Below are 17,177 nucleotides of genomic sequence, written 5' to 3'. Positions count from 1 at the left end.
GTTACAGTTTCCAAAACTGGACTAAATGAACCTGGATGGCTACACTCAGTTTAATCCAAGTCAGGCCTTGTTACTCTGACCAAGGGAAGCTAAGGGTGAAACAAACAACTGAATAAATTAAGGAGATATTTGGATTATTTTTATAAAAGTATGACAGATTTGCTACAGCTAATAAGCTCAATATTTCACAGAAACAAATATAGAAAACCAGCATTAAAAATTATTATAGACTAATTTAGTTACAAATTTCTATGATCTAATTGTATTTTTAAATTCTAAGAAATGTAGTCAGTGGATTTAACGAAAATCTCTGACAGTGTGGTATAATCTTAAAAATATATGGGAACTTTTAACAGAGATTTTAACCTTATTTTGGTTCAGGTTTTATTACTTTTAAGTTTAAACAAGGGAGTTTGAGAAGAGATTAATCTACAAAATAATAAAATCCTTTGGAGAGTTTCAAGTAGTTTATTCTGTCTTCATACAGCTGGTTACAACAGGCCAATTGACTCCAGCTCATCATAAAGGATAAGTTTCTAGCATAATTATTAGAATTAGCACCAGAATAATTCTGGTATTATTCTAGCCAGAAATATGTGCACCACTAAATATATGAACAATTGTATCTTCATGGGTATAAATGCAAGCTAGTAATACATTACATGAAATAACGCAATGGTAAGCAGACATTCCCAGGATAAAGTCTATCTGATGTGCAATAACCTGCTACACAACCATTAGTTTTGTCACAAAACTATTTTTTATCACAAAGAAAACTGATAATATTAGACAAGATTTTCATGCAACTAAAAATTCAATGGTTTATTTCTCTTATTAAGAATAACAGTCTGAAACATTTTACATTAATTTACAATGAAAAGAAAGATCCTTATGCTTATCTCATGTAGGTGACATTAAATCATCCAGTTAATGCTATTTATTATTTCAAAAGTTAAATCCTGTTTTATAAGGTTAAACTTTTTTTGAATCATTGGTTGCCAAAAAATAACATCACTCTACAACCACACAGGAAGTAGAAATTAAGATTTCTACAGAGCCACTACCATCACTATGCAGATACAATGCCAAGTGTTACAACTTTCTGCAATGGTTATCACTTCTCGCAGTATTTAAGATGGCAGAAATTTCCTTTTCACTTTTTACAGCACACACAGGATTGACAGGATAAGAGGGAATTTTGATTCATAGCAATAGATCAAGGCTAACAGAAGTGCTTCCGAGTCATTTACTTTTAATGTAGAAGACACAGGGCTGTAGAGAAAAAGGATTCTTCTTTAAGAAAAAGCAGGTTTTTCTCCCCAGCCTCAGACGCAACACCACACCGATTCACCCCTCTCCTTCCACAAATAACAATGAACATGGCCTGTGAGCATGGGCACAACAGAGAATCAAAGCTGAGATCCACCATACATACGGAAGGATAATTGCTGGTCCCAAAGCAGCCATGCAGAGCAAGAACAGTGTGCCTATGAGAAGAGGTGCAGTGCAGCAAACCCAGAGCTCAAGTCAGTAACTCACGCACAGTGCAAGAAAACTCAGTCTCACCAATTTAAAATATTTGGATGTCTCACAACCTTTACTTTCTTGAACTCTTGCTGAAACCAATTACTCTGATTCCTGTGTCACTCAGCAATACGAAATAGAAAAGTTCAGATCTGTAGCCTTCTTGGGAGGGAACACAGCAAGAACCGGTTTGCTTCCCTTGGCAGAGAGCACACAGCAAAGGCACTCTGCTGTGCTTGGCCCAGACGCTGACATACCGTGGTCCTCTTCCTCCCAGTGCCCCACCAGCAAGCCTCTAACTCACCCGTGCGCTCAGAGCAGAACTGCAGCATCTCTCCCATTTCAAAGCGCTCTATTCCCACACAGTGATGGTGGGTCACTGCAACTTACTGACGCTGCACCTGGGATGGGAAGCCACAAACCGTAGAGTGGTAGAGGCTTTACAGTCAGAGGAAAACTAGCTTGAAATACCTTTCTGGGATCTCACCACAACAGTGCACTTCACCACAGACATAGCAAGCCTTTCTTATCACCCTTCCTCTTGTTTTGGCATCCCTTAGCCATTCCTCTCATCAACCACGTAGCCTCATACCTTCTTTCAGATAACTTCCACCCCATTCTTTCAGGTGACCTTCCACCCCATGAAGGCAGCAGAGACCATGCTCAAGAAGAACAGCCGCCAGGAACATACAAGGACCTGGGTTTGTTCTCCTCATTCACATCCTGCCTCCATCCACCCCTCCAGCTCTATTTGCTCCATTTTGCTGCAAGCCTGGCAGCCCTCTTGCTGGAATAGATGCTCACCATCCAGCCACATAAAGCCACAAGCAACTCTTGATATGGAGCAGGAGCCTCAGTGCAGCCAGCTAGGATACAGTTCTCCCTCTCGGCAGCAACACAAGCCATGTCGCTCCTCTGCCCAGACCATGGCAACTTTTTCAGGGCAATAGCAAGAGGAACACAGCATCACATCACCTCATCCAGAGAGGTTCGGCTTCCTAGCTGTGGCTTTAGGCCACTGCCTCTGCATCACACCGCGACCAAGATGTGTTCTTACCACACAGGCTGCACTGCCTCACAGCATCGGGCTGCCACAGCACGACAGTTCAGCAAGGCTGCATTTGGTAGTATTCATTCGCTCCTAACAGTGTAAGGAAGGTTTCAGGCCTTGGCTCTTGAAGACAGTTTCATCTGTCACACTGTGGACATGGTATTATTCACATACAACAGTTAAATACCACATACCAATGCAATGAACCCAAGGAGATCTGACTCCACACACCCTAGGAAAGGAAGCATTTGTCCTGGTCACACTGCGAAATTTCAGTACCTCTCCCAAGGAGGCACAAGGAAGAAGTCTGGTACCCGCTGCACCTCTCGGTGCTGACAGTGACTGAAAGGTAGAGGTCGTAGGTTCTTCTCCAAATGAGCAGGACTGCAGCCATCTTCCTTCATGACAGAAAGCCCAGAAGGTACACGACACTGAGGAAATGGTTTGCATGGCCGGAGGACAGTGATGTAATTGGGGACAGAAAAGCACTGAGATGACATTTTGATCAACATAGTTCTCCTGACAGGCCCATTCAGAATAGCCCTCTCTCACATAAGAAAAACAGCCTGAGAAAAAGGACAGAGAGTTTGGAAATCTTGAACAGTATTTTGCCACAGATGACTTTCGCAGCCACAGTTTGGTAAAGAATATCTTTGTACATCCACTTCTCTCCAGCAAGACAGGGAACACAGCTCAATGAGCTCACTGCTCAGACAAGATAAGGAATGTAAGGATTGAGGTTCATATAAAAACCTTATACAGGTTTAAACAGTGATGTACAAGAGAATAATCTATGCAAAGCCTGATTTTAAAGTGGGGCTTGTGTGTTCAACTGCAGGTTCACAGAGGATAGAGCTTTATACCACTTGGAAGAGTCGATTCCTCATGCTGTCCCAGGTCTATACACAGGGAGAGCACTGGGATTTAGCAAAAAATCTGTTCTGTTGTAACAGCCAACTCAAAACGGAAGTGTCCCACAGCTCAGGGTCTGTTTTCCATTACTGTGGTGCCCTGGTTTTATTCTGCTATCACTCCATTTAAACCAATAGGTTATTAGCATGAACACATTGTGATTCAGACCCAGAGCATTCAAGTTAATACTCAGCCCTTTCCTTATTCCTCTGTATGCCTCATACAACATAGAGTTCAGAGAAAAATTGCACCTTGTGCAATTCTTGGACTCATTGGTTTGGACTAAAACTATTTCAATCTTAGCTGTGAATTTCCTGTGTAGCCAAAGAGAGAGATTAATCCTGTTCTCACTTTCAGCAAGACCAAACATGAACCCAGCTTTGTTGAGGTAAAATGCATTAATGGCAGCCCAGAGCTCATCCCAAACCACACTACTTAGCATGTCTGGCCTCATTAGCTTTTAGAGTTACTAATGAAGCAACAGGGCAGAGCTCTACAAACTTCTGCTTGGCACCATTCAGTACAGAAATTATGGGCAGTCTCTAATTCAGAGACCTCTGAAGTATCCGTGGTACCCAAAAGGTATTATCTGGAAAGAAACCAAAATTCTGTTCACCAAAATATTTATATTAGCTGAGAAAGGCAAACTCTGCCAAGAAGGGAGCTGGCAAGCTTCCCTGGAGTTTCTCTGCCAGTGTGTAAAACACAGAAAGCAGTCCCACCTACCACAACCCCTCTGTGCATGCCCAGGGCTGGTTAAGTTTTTAAGTACAGTGCCAACTATTTGTAAGGCCTCAAAAATCTGGAAACTTTAGAACGCAGCAGCCGAATGAAGGATCTTGGGAACATCTCTCTTGACTCCTGGGCTGTGTACTTGAAATAGTTCTGTGGATGCGCCAACACATCAAACAATGCTTTTATCAGTTTCTTGTCCTAGAAAAAGGAAAGCGTATTTTACAGTAATTGCACATAGGAGTTAGGTTCAGCATTACCAAAGCTTAACGACTGGTTAACTCATAAAATATTATGGGCATTTTACTTTTCAAGTACTAATGTTTCAGGGTCCCAGAAATCAGTGGAGTAAGGCTGACATTCAGGCCCCAGGGAAGTCACTGGAGTTTCACATTTATCATTATCATTTATCATTAGTGCCACCAGCATTTCTCCTCTCTTCATGCTTCCAAGAACAGGAAAAAACAACCAAAAACCCCACAACCCAACTGAAATAAAAAATACACCCCACAAAACAAACATAGGATCGGATATCCAGCAAAAGAAAGGTTTACTTGGGATGACATCCACTCAATGTGCTCATGCAGCTGTCCCCTCATCAAGGTCAGTAAAGTGAAATCCACAGAGATTTTTTTCACTCAGGGAGGAAAAGCCCTTGCTAATCTGCAGGCTACAAGTAGCAGCACCAAGTGCTTCTCCAAGAGATCAAATCCCATGTCCCTCAGTTTACTCCACCGACTGCTTCCAGCACAGCCTATGTGAGGCTCAAGGGACTGTCTTCACCACAGATTTCCCTAGTAGGTCTGGCTCACCTTTAATCTGACTGCAGGGCAAAGGGTCTCATATCCACTGCTCTGCACAATCAGGACATGTTGATTCACCCCATTTCCCTGAAGTAGCATATGGGTAGTACATCAAGGAACACATTTAATGCAGAGCACTAGGCAACCTCACTGGCACAAAACAGGGTCATTTTCAATCAATCCCAACATGTTTAGTGAAAAGAATATACCTTAAGTATTTCTTGATGATTTTCAGATGCATAAAGTCTACCATCCCGAACAATGTCTTCTATTAGTTCTTGGTAATCCTCTATAGGAAATGCACAGAAAAGTGATTTGCAGGTTCACTTCAGTTGCACACTCAACACCTTTCCTTATTTACACATGTAAGCCCTACCCCCAAAAGAGCCAGTGGTATTTGGCCCTTGTATTGGCAGACATAAAATATTCCAAATGCTTTTTTGAAAAGAAACTAAAAAAACCTGTTTATTATGAAAACAGTGTACTCTGCTGAACTACTCAACACCAATCGACTTAGCAAAAGCAAAAGAAATCACAATGCACCTAGGACTGTAGCGCATACTGTAACAAAGCAGCTCACTTCAAACCAATTGCACTGCAGAAACTTATCTGTAAATACCCACAACCTGTTATTGACTTCATTCTACAGTAAGAAGAAGAAAAGATAAGAGGAAGTTTCCTAAAAAGGCAACACCCACCCCCCTCCAGCTCTGGTCAATCAAAACTTGAAATGCTTCAGAAGGAGATGCTTTTAATTAATTATCTACTGCTGATGAAACTGTGCAGGCCACAGTGAGGATGACTCCTTCACAATTCATCCAGTGTGAATAGAAATGTGCCACGTCATTTTCACATCACTTACGCTGAAGTGCAAAGCTTCAGCTCCAGTTTCACTCCTGTTGACTCTGACAAGGACAGGGCAAAACTTTTGCCTCTCAAGCTTCTTTTCAAAATAGATATTTTACCAGCTGGTACTAGATTACAGATGGTTGCGGCAGAACGATAAATCACATGCACTCAGGCCCTGCCCAGTTCCCAACCAGGGGCACTCTGCTGCCACCTGAAGCAATCCAGAACTGTAAAGGCACAAAAAAGCATAAAGCCCAGATTATGGCTCTGAGCTCTGTATTTTGCAGGTCAGAACCCAGAATCTCAGCTCTTCGTTTACAGCTGTGGAAGACTGAAAACACAGTGGCACTTAAGGCTGCAGTGCAATCCAGAATTCCTTAAACTAGCTTTAAATGTAAACAACTACTGGAAGTATAGCAGCACGGCTGAGAGCATTGGATTACCCTGCTGCTTAGTAGGGTCAAGGAGTTAGTAGGGTCACTGCTGCAGCTGCACTAGTCCACATAGGCTCAGCTGCTCACATCCACTTACCATCATACGTTACATAAGGAACTTGGAATCCTTTGGCACTGTTCCCTTCATTCGACTTGAACTGGATCCACAACTTCTTAGATCTAGAAGTGAAAGCTATAGGGCGTTCGTAGGTTTGACAGGTTTCATACGTGGTCACTGAGTTGGAAGAAGCTTTCAAAGAAAACACACAATAGGCAGTTATCTGTAAATGCTTCAAACTAACAAACAATTAGAAAACAGATTAAACTACCATGACAAAAAATGCTTCCTGGTGTTAATCAAAAGTCCTCAAAATGTGGCAGGCCATCAGTGGATGGCAGGCCACCTGTGAATGACTTCTTGGTCAATGAATATTTTGCCTTTGCCTGAAAGACAGTCAACTGCTAGAAGATGCCAATACCAGAAATTGAAGCTGTTTATTCACAAGTAACTCCTCTTTCCTAACCCAGGCTATAACTGCTTAGCATATCTCATTACTAGCTAACTTGAGCCATCTATCTGTTCTTAACAATGTTTCTCTCAGAGCTCACGGACACATCATGGCCTTGCAGCCTTGTTTCACCTGAACCAGTGGAGCAGCATTACCAAATAGGATTTTTCAATTTGTCATTTCAAGAAATTTCTGCTCTTAGGTAGAGGCCAGCCAGGCTACATTTAATTTATGTAAACAGCAATGCATGTTAGAAACCTGTATTGCACACTAAGACAGATACCACATTCCTCAGTAGAGATTTCAGACTTACAGCTTTTTCGCATCACCAAATAGTCCCCACACTCATCTTCTATTGGTAGAAATATTTCTGGAACCACAATCAGAATACGGCGCTTTGGCGGTGGGTTAATATTCCAGGTGCATTCAGTGTTTGCAGGATAGTCCCCAGGATAGTTTGGTGATTCAATATATCCAGTGTAATCTCCCAGTTCACCTCCACACTGCCTATCTGAAAAAGCAATACAACACACAAGACTAGGCAAAGTGAAGTCATCCTACAGCTTTCTCTACAGTCCCTGTCAGAGATAGTACATGGGTGACAGGCACACAAACTTTTCTGCTGGCAGCTAATGCAGGTACAGTTCTCTTTGCCAGCTTCACTTCATGTTGCTGCCTGTTTCTGCCTTTGTGTTTTAATCAATATAATCAATATTGATATATAAAAATACAGACTAGTGACAGATAACACGGTAGGTGCTATCAACCAAGTCACAGCCAGATGGCAATGCAGTTGTAAGAAGACACAGAATGACAAAGCAAGGATGGCCCACTTGCTTGTACCAGACAGAACGTTTTTATAAAAGTATCAGCTGAAGTCTAACTGGAGTCTGAGATGTTCTGCTCGAGCACCACGCCTGCAGCAGCACAAAACAGGGAGAACAGCAGGCTCTTTCTCTGCACAGATCCACATTCTAGGCAGTAAGAGAAGATGAATCCCAGTGCAGGAGTCTGTGGTCCCTGACTCTGCGTGGCCACAAGCATCTGGGCACTACAGCACTGTAACAGTGCTATGCAGCTGTGACATACTCAGGGAAAAGATTAAGTGAGACATACAGTTCCCAGAAACATATTTCTATGTACGTAATGTGTATATACATCTGTGTGCATAAGTGTGTCCAGACATTCTTCTGAGGAGTTGCCTCTCCGCCCTCTATCTTCCCTCCTTAACTTACCCTCAGCTTCCCACACTACAGCTACCACAACCTAAAACAGTGGTTCTCTTTGTAATTGCCTCTTTTGAAGGTTGTTATTAAGAAGAAATGGTACTGGAGCTATTAAGTTCTGTGAGCTAACTTCCAATCCTTTTAATAGAAGGGAAAGAAAGAGTGCTAAGAACACACTCTGTCTGCTATGTCATAGGAGAAAAGATTTAATAGCAAGACCCAGAGTGACCCAACACCAACTAGCAAGACACAATCATCACTTACCTTAACAAGAATGATGAAACCAGTCTCCAGAAATGGTCTCTCATGGACCTCAGTAAGCCAGGTGGGATGAGATGCAGGCAGGCAGCAAAAGAGGAACAACTCCACTGCCTTCTCTCCAAGCTCCCTGGAGCAAAGCTAAATTTTGCCCTTAGGGCCACTTTGAATATTAATGGCCCAGTCTTTTTATTTTAAGAGATCATCAAAACCATCTTTCTATACTTACTTTTGCACTGTGTTATATTTGTTGACCCATCAAAGTCAGTAGTGGTGTTTCCAGGGCATGAAATACAGTAATTTTGTCCAAACTCAGGCTGGTACGTCCCAACTGTGCAGCGAATACATCGATGAGTTGTGGTATTATAAAAATGGCCAGGCGAACACTGAACTGGAGAGTAATTAAATATGCAGCATTGTTTCAGAAGTGGCAGCAGTAGAATGTGATCTTATGCGTTTCTATCGAACCTAGTACAATTTCATTAACTGAAATGCCACATTCATAAACTATGAGGGCAATAAAGCAGAGGTAATCGAACCTGAGTTTATCAGATCACTTTATGCAAATGCAAAGGTCCTAAACAGAACACTGTGGAGCAGTTCTGTGTGGAAGCAGTGATAAAAGATATGAGAGAGTGAGCATAATCACTACAGTTTTGTAAGCAGGACACCAAGTAGAATAGTGTATTATCAGATAGTCTAGGCACCGACATTTGACTTGGAATATGAACTGTATGCAGAAATACTAACCAAACCTTTTTTCCTTGCCAGCTTATGCCAAGCACCACATGCACTTCCGCTGCATCCTACTATACCCCTGCAATCAGCTCATCACAAGCAGAGGTCTAAGACTTTAGCCCTCTACAAGTGTCATATTGCATCGGTATTAGTGACTAAAGTCGTATACCGTCACATTCTCTCATAATCCCATACTGTCTGCAACAACAGGCCATGACTCAGGGTAAAGCCACCGGCATGAGATCTGCTGCTACTTTACGTCATCACATCATGCAAATCATCATGTTAGCGAGACACATAAGCTATAGCCATCACAGGACTTTCTGAGAGTACCTCCTGCATCACCAAAGAAAGATGCCATTCTGACATACAAACTCTTTTATAAAAAACAGATTTTGGTGAAGTTTTAGACCTGAGGTAGACAGACATAGGAGGAAAAGGTTTCTAGAAGATTTGAAAATTTTTCCTAGATCCCTGTATGCACATAAGAAGAATCTCTTCTCCCATTGCAATCTCAGAATACAGGACCTCAAACACTTGCTTACATCTCTAATATGCTTTTGTTCATTTTATTTTGCTTAGCTATTCAGTATCCGCATCTATGCCCGTCATCATCTGTAATGAAACCTGACAAGAAGCACTCAAGATTATCACCCATATGTTGTCTTTGCTCTTAACTCCACCACTACCTTCCTTCTTTTTCCTTGCCCTCTTTCCTTGTGGGGCTAAAAAAAAATTAAAATATTTTCCTACTTCTTTTACCTCATTTGGCAAGTCTACCTCTCAGCTTAACATCAAAATAATTTACTACCTTGCCTTTCAAATGCTGTTTTCTGTACCGCACAGTCCCTCTTTTCTATTCCTCTTAAGCTCTGTTTATTCCCAAATAACTCTTGTCTTGTTGAGTTTTGTAAGCTAGCTCAGCCCAGAGTCCTTCCCTGCGTGTTCCACCCTCCAATCCAAATTCTTCAGATACAAGTTCCAAATAGTTCTTGCACCTGTGATTCCATGTCTCGTGTGGCCTCTTCTACGTGAAAATCCCTTAGCTTTTCATTCCAGTTAGTATAAAAAATTCCTTTAATCTCAACTCTAACTTAAAAACTGAACTTCATTTACAGACTTATTTTTGTGTTAAATAAAACTGAAATCAGTTCCTCTTATCTTCACCCAAGGTTTTTAATGTGTTCTGTTTTTAATTTTGTAAGTTAAAGTGCTAAGTAAGAAACAACAGCATTTGTGGATTCAGTGATTCTTAGCTGAAAAAATACTATTTACTATTATTAACTATGACAATATTACCAGTAATGTTAATTCTTCAACCACATTGCAAAATTCTTCTATTATGTTGCAATTCTCAATAGTAAACATAACTTAACCGGCACTAGAGAACTCTCTAAATCCTAACCACCACCAAATGTTTACATCAAGACCTTGTTTCTGTCCCTTATTTCTACTCTACAGCAGCAGATTTTCTATTAACACTTCTCCTTCAGGTGATTTTGATAAAAGTGGCGTTCTTTTACTCAAACGCTAAGACACTCAGTAAACCATTATATTGATTGATGTTTCATTTCTCTCCATGATATTTTAATCAACATTTTCAAAGACAACTTCATAGCTGACTTTCAGCTTTTTACATTTTAGATAACCAACACGCTAACGAAATTCCTTCACTTTTAAATACAATCTCTACCCGATTCTCACTTCTGTGAGGAAAACCTTGGGAGCTGATTTCATGTCAGTCCCACTGTGATCAAATTTAGAGGGCTGTCTAAGATACTGCAGGGTTAAACTGGCTTTCCAGCTATATTCCAAGGCATCCAAGCCAGTTCCTCATTATGAACATGAAGAAACTATTTGCTTTCTTATGTTTCACAGACCAAAGACTCCACAGTTTCAATGTATCTCGCCTCCTCTCAAGTCTTGCATAAAAAATCAGTTAGAAAAAGAACTGAGGATTTACTGAGTCTCCCTGCAGCCAGGCCAGCCGAGGCAGCCCTGAGTCACCTGGAAGGAGAGATCCCTGAAAGGAGAACGACCCTTCTTCTAATGCCTCACTTGTAGCAGCAGCAGTTACTTTTGCCTTAGAGCAATGAGTTCATCAAATAAATCTTGACTTTACCTTTGGTCTCACAGTCCTGAAACAAGGATGCACTACTATGTCTTGTTGTCAGACCTCCTCCGCAGGGAAAGCAAGATACTCTCCCAGCTTCAGGCTGGTATGTTCCAAGGGGACACGGCAGACAGGGTTTGAAGCCATCAGAAGAATATTCACCTGGTGAACACTGGTCTAGAAGAGGAAGAACACACTTGCTTTAACCTATATGTTCTAGGTGTAGGTATGTCAGTAAGCCTGCGCAGGACACAAAACCAAACAGTGAAACTGCTCTCTTCTTTACTTGGGAGATGGGAGCCAGGGTTTCATTACTTAATACATGCAGTATACTCTGTAAAACTGAAACAGACATTGATAATCTCTGGTGCCAGTGAGCTGGAGCGCGTGTCATTGTTGCAAGGCTACAAAGGACTGTCCGGTACTCAATCAGTAGAGTGCAACAATGTAGTGATTGTGTCCTCTCCCTAGCTTAAGAACTCTTGGACTCCTCCCAAATGAAGTAATTTAGTACTCAACCTAAGATGCCAAAAATATACTTCCAGATTTCTATAAGCATTTTAATCTTATCAAATATTCATACTTCATAATCACTGGTGTTACTGAACTGTGTGAAAACCTCAAGCAGAACAAGTAATTGTGCAAATTCACTAAACTAAATATTGAGTACCTCAAAGACTTTTAAAGATAAATATTCTTGTGATTCCACTGATATTGAGTCATGGATAAGGATTATCTGTGCACTGGATTGCTGTATTCCGTATGGTGCATAGACAGCACTAACTTAATCCGACCGATTTTACTTAAACAAACACCTCAATATTATCTAACAAGCCTAGCAATATTTACGGATATCTTTGAAAAATACTAGTTTTCAAAATTTTCAACAAAAGAATTGGCTTCAGTGCTAGTATTTAATAATTACCCTGCTCTGGAAAGGCACAAAACACTGTTGCAGTTGTTCAGCTGTGCTGAAAAAATCTGTCTCTTTAAAGATCTGTTATGATAATAAACAGTTAGTTTATGTTTATAGCTCCAATAAATCACTCAGTGAATAGCTGTTTTGTTAGGAAGTTAAATTGGCCTTGGCGTCATTTCATGATGTATGACTAACAACAAGCAGGGCATTAACTACCGGTCATGATCAGTGATGAAGAGTTTTGTTTATGGCTATACACTGAGTGGAATAGTGAGTGTCCCCCTTTATCTTAAAAATAAAATACAGCAGGTTAAGCAATGCTTTGTAGTTTATCAGCGAAAGCTGGTGAGGAAGTATTAGCTCTTGCTTCTAACTTTTTCTGCCACACATCACTTCTGTTCTCACAAGGGTTATATGTTCATTTGCTTCCATACTTCTCAAGCCTTTCTTCATCTTATAAACATTGCTACAGAACACTCATCTCTGTACTCTTCGTGCAACTTAAACATGAATGAATTAAGGCTTTCATTGCAGCATTCCTAATAAGGTAAGGAAAGAGCACTATTTACAATTGCATGACAAGGAGTGACAATCAGAATTAGTAAAGGTGATTTTGAGAAGTGGCTACTGACTTCAGAAACTCAGAAGCAGTGGAAAGACCAGTGCAAACCTCCTTCCTTTAAAAAACTTTATGGCTTTATGAGAAATCAATGCTCTGAGCTGCTTTGCTGGAGACTTTGCTTTCTGCTCTCTCCCCTTAACCAGTCTTTTTCCCTTCATTTTACCCGTCAAGTGGTGGTTGGGGTTTTTTTCACTGTGGGGGCAGGAGGTGGGCTCTGTGTGTGTGTCTTTGTTTTGCTTTTGTTTCAAACAGAATTCCACTTTACACTGACATGTTAAACCATGGAAATTCAACCTTAAAAGTGTACTTTGGGTTTCCTGAACTTGCTCCGAGTCCAGCATAACAGTAGTTTGGCTAACAATGCTCAAAGAAAACCTGTCCCAGACAGGAGGACAAGCCCACCACTTACATGGAAACGTTATATTTGAGAATTTATCCCAACAAATCTCTCTTGACAACTTTCTCATCTGCACCTCCCTTGCTTTGAAACTACATGTTATAAAATTGCAGAGCTCCCTGCAGAATAAAACTGAGTTAATCTAAATTTTCCAGGATTATTTAGCAATAAATTATTATTATTATTTAGCAATAAATAATTAGTGCCTAATTCTAGAGAATTTGCTTTGTCTCCTCAGACATCACTGAGATCCTCAACAAGGGACATTTGTAGATGCATTGCATGACTGACTTCTGAGACCAAGAGAAAGATGGGGCAGAAGAATCAGATGGTCTGCTTCTGTGCCTTCCCTCCACACCGAGACACACTGTGAGCTCCAGCTAGTGTTTGGTTTCCAGGAATCTGAGGACTGGGGCAAGAGTCACAAGTTACTTGTCCTGCCTCAGCCACATTTTGTGTCAGTGGGTTCAAAGCCAAATTAGGTGGTCAGCAGCTAGACTATTATAGATAAAGTGTAAGGTGATACAAAGGCAACGTTTACACTAAAGTATTAGACCTGATCATCTGTCAGGATTTCTGCAATTTGGCAGTTTCTGTGGACTGACAGAAGGCTGATAACATTTCAGCTCTGCTCAAAGTTAATCAGAGTTCCATCAAGCTGCACTGGAGCCAGATTCCAGCTGCCTCAGGTCCCATTTCCCTCCTTTTTCAAATAGCACCGGCTGCCCCAGGGATACGCTGTGGCAGGTCAGCAGCATGGTAGGCTACGTCTGTGACCATCCCCACAGAAGAAACACAGGGCTAAGACAGCAAAATGCAGGAACTGTGTAAAATCAACGGAAGCCAAACCAAAACTTCTCCATTTGATCTAAACCAATGAATTCAAGTATTTCATTTTGGTTTTCCCAAAAGTGGCAACAACAGAAAGAAAACTGTAAAAACATCCAACTAGCTACCACCACTGTAATAGGGTGTGCAACATCAGCTGAAAAAAAAAAAAAGCTGTGTACACTTGTGAACTAGCTTGGAGGAAGAAAAAGATCAAGTGAGAGGATGGGGGACAGGCTGACCCAACATGCAGAGAAAGCCAAGTAAAGATTACCATGCTCTTTCAGTATTAACTACTGCTTAAAAATAAGAATATCTGTTTGGGCAACAGACTGGGAAAACAAAGTTTTAAATATTGCACTGCCTAGAAGGATGCATAAAACTATCTTTCCCGGACTTTGACTTCTAAAACGCACCAAACACTTCAAGGCTTAATAGATCCTATGTGGGTATGAGAAACGAGGCCAATACATCCAAATCTGGGTTTAGTTATTCACAATCTAAAAAATAGTCATTATTCAATGCAAATAGTAAAATTACTCCAAGTGATGCTCAAGCTTTAATGTCTCAAGCTCTTAAATATATCAGTTTCTTCACATGACTACATCAAACCAAGCTTCTCGAAGTGGTACAAGCGTCCAGAAAATTTGATGCAAAAATACATTCCCTGTAAACTGCTCCTAGTTACTCCCCATCTTCCACCTAGAAAAGATCCAGACATGCATCACTCCTATCCAGTTCCTCTGGCTTACAGGGCCGGGTTAAAGAGGAAAGCTCACAGCACTCACCAGGGCCCAGTTTATCATAACAAACAGACTTGGTGTTAAGTTCAATTATAGTAAAATTAATTACAGGGATACTATGCAAACACAGAAATCATCCCATGGAAACCCATAGGACTGTGAATGACATTAGGATGACATAAATGTACGCTCTTTAAAAAGAAACCCAAAAACCAAAACAACAACAACAAACAATAACAAAAAAAAACCCAACAAAAAAACCGAAGAAACATCTCTAAGAGTTTAAAAATTTCCTGTCATTTGTTTAAATTAAACCAAAAATGTTTGAGCTTGATTTCACAACAACAGAAACTGCGTGGTCCCCTCTGACACATGGGAAATACCCAGTCAAAACAAGATCTAAAGATCTGCAAATGATGATATTAAATTGGAATTCTGCCTGCTGGCTTTGCTCTTTTTTTCAGAAACCTGACTGGTTTTCTCCAAATGAACAAAAGAACCAATTGCCTCTAGTAGACTTCATTTCTGCAGCAAATGGCTTTGTTTGTCTTCAATACCCTTAAAAACCCGATTTTGAGTCTCATGCAGCTGTTTTTAAGGGGAAAAAAGTGAAAGCTTTTTTGATGCAAAACCAAGAAGAAAAGGGGGGGGGGGAAGAGGGGCCCACGGGGAACAAGGATTAACAGCTACAAAGACATTTAAAGGCTCTTCCCCTCTTTTCAACACATTAGCCTTTGAGTGTTTGCTCCAATAGACAAATGCTGTAGTATCTCAGTGGCTGAGAAGGTGAACCTCATAAAGGAGGTCATGATCCACCAATTCACCATTTTCTTACAAACGATGACTTGACTTTATTAGATAAATCACCAACAACTGATGCAAATTGATTCTGAAGCTGCAACTTAAAGGAAAGTTACTGTTTTTTAGCGGTTCACACATTTAGGTCCCATGAGATGGTTACACATCTTAAGGATTTATGTATTAAATCTATGACTGCCAGAGCAAGCAGGTTAGCAGAAAAATAGCACCCTTCCTCCCGTTTGAGAACTCATTTCTTCTTGTCAGATTTTTATAAAACCGTTTAAAAAACCCCACAAACATACAGTTCCCTGTTGTGTAACACAACTATTAATTGTAACAACTACGAAGGCAGGTAGGCTTTGCTTTTCTCTTTAAACATTTCTCTCACACTTTTGGAATGCCAGTATTGTCACACATCTAAACTTCGAGACATCGTTCATCATTTTGTATGAAACGTTAATATTTTATTTGCATCCTTTAAACTAAGTGGGCAGAACTGCTGAATGCTGAGCAATGAAAAGCATCAACACCTCCCACACGAAATGAAGCTGCTCAGTATTGACATCAGAGCAGTGCCTATACCACTGCTGGTCATGCTTGCTGTTCTCCGAAGTGACAGCTATTTGGATGAATTAGCTTGCAACTACCATGCAATAGAGACATGCTCAGATGTTCTTTTACACAGCAATTTGAGGGAACGGTACTTTTCACTGCCTCCTTCCATCTCAAAGTGTTCACATATCCAACACAAAATACACTACATGGAACAGACAAGGTGTACTTTCAGCTCTGTGGGCTGTGATCAAGCTATGATGGGAATTATAATGCAATGGAAAAGCACCTAAATTGCTGTTGTTTCTCCCTCAGTGGAAAGAGCCTGAGGGCAAAAGTGTCTCAACAGATATGAACAACTAGTCTTTCAATAAAGACGTTTCTGGTAAATCAGTTTCTGAAAAGGACTTGCAAATATTTCTTGGTCTTTGGCTGTTAAATCTAAGAGCTTTCATACTGGAGAAGGAATACTTGAGCTAGGGTTAGTGAATTAAACTGCATTCTCCCCAAGATAAATCTTCTTCTCTTGAAGAAGCACGTAGCAGTTCTAGCATCTCGAATGGTTCATCCAGTCTTGAAGCAGTGTTACTCAAATAAGCATGTTTATAGGAGTTACTCAGTGTGGAAGTATCACACTCTTGCTATGAAAACCCAGTTCTCTGGGAAGGTTGATGAGGGTTTCATTTTTCTGTATGCACTTCCCATGATATACACTAGTAGCAACCTACTACTGGTTGCTTCTTGGAAGCCATTCACATGACTTCATGGAATCAATCAACATGACCCAATCCTAAGTATGCTTATGCATTGATACATGAGCTCACACATAACAAAGTAGACAAATGCAACACTTGAACCTTTAAAGTATCCTAAAATCCCAAACAGAACTGTAAACAGCAAACCTGAAATGAAACGCATCACTCTTCGGAATCTGCAGCAAATTCCCTTTTACCATCAACAACTGTTCAAAGAACAGCTGACACAGACATGCAATCATTCAGCACACTAAGAACGGTGAAATAGAAACGTCTTCTAATCTGTTTCTGGTACCTGTCTTGAGCTTTTATTTTGCGCTGTGCTCCACTATGTACAGCAGGAATGAAGACAGGAAAATTGGGAAAAGTACTACTTCACCAAAAGTTTGAAATCAAATGAAGTTTAGCTTA

The 17,177-nt window shown here is 40.7% G+C and overlaps 1 protein-coding gene across 4 annotated transcripts in view; it reads right to left on the bottom strand.

The window, feature by feature from the left end:
• Positions 1-350: 350 nt before the first annotated feature.
• Positions 351-17,177, bottom strand: part of SCUBE2 (signal peptide, CUB domain and EGF like domain containing 2) — a 45,779-nt gene continuing 28,952 nt past the window's right edge. The window contains exons 18-23 of one of the 4 annotated variants that reach the window (XM_054068634.1): positions 11,159-11,326; positions 8,528-8,689; positions 7,128-7,325; positions 6,403-6,555; positions 5,232-5,311; positions 351-4,420 (exon numbers count right to left, since the gene is read on the bottom strand). In XM_054068634.1, coding sequence (XP_053924609.1) covers positions 4,268-4,420; positions 5,232-5,311; positions 6,403-6,555; positions 7,128-7,325; positions 8,528-8,689; positions 11,159-11,326 — 914 coding nt within the window. In that variant the 3' untranslated portion in view covers positions 351-4,267. The remainder of the gene's footprint in view (positions 4,421-5,231; positions 5,312-6,402; positions 6,556-7,127; positions 7,326-8,527; positions 8,690-11,158; positions 11,327-17,177) is intronic. The other 3 variants (XM_054068631.1, XM_054068632.1, XM_054068633.1) reach the window with 3 other exon arrangements.

Source organism: Cuculus canorus, chromosome 5, assembly GCF_017976375.1.
Source record: "Cuculus canorus isolate bCucCan1 chromosome 5, bCucCan1.pri, whole genome shotgun sequence".
NCBI lineage: Eukaryota > Metazoa > Chordata > Aves > Cuculiformes > Cuculidae > Cuculus > Cuculus canorus.
This window is presented reverse-complemented; position numbering and strand designations above follow the sequence as displayed.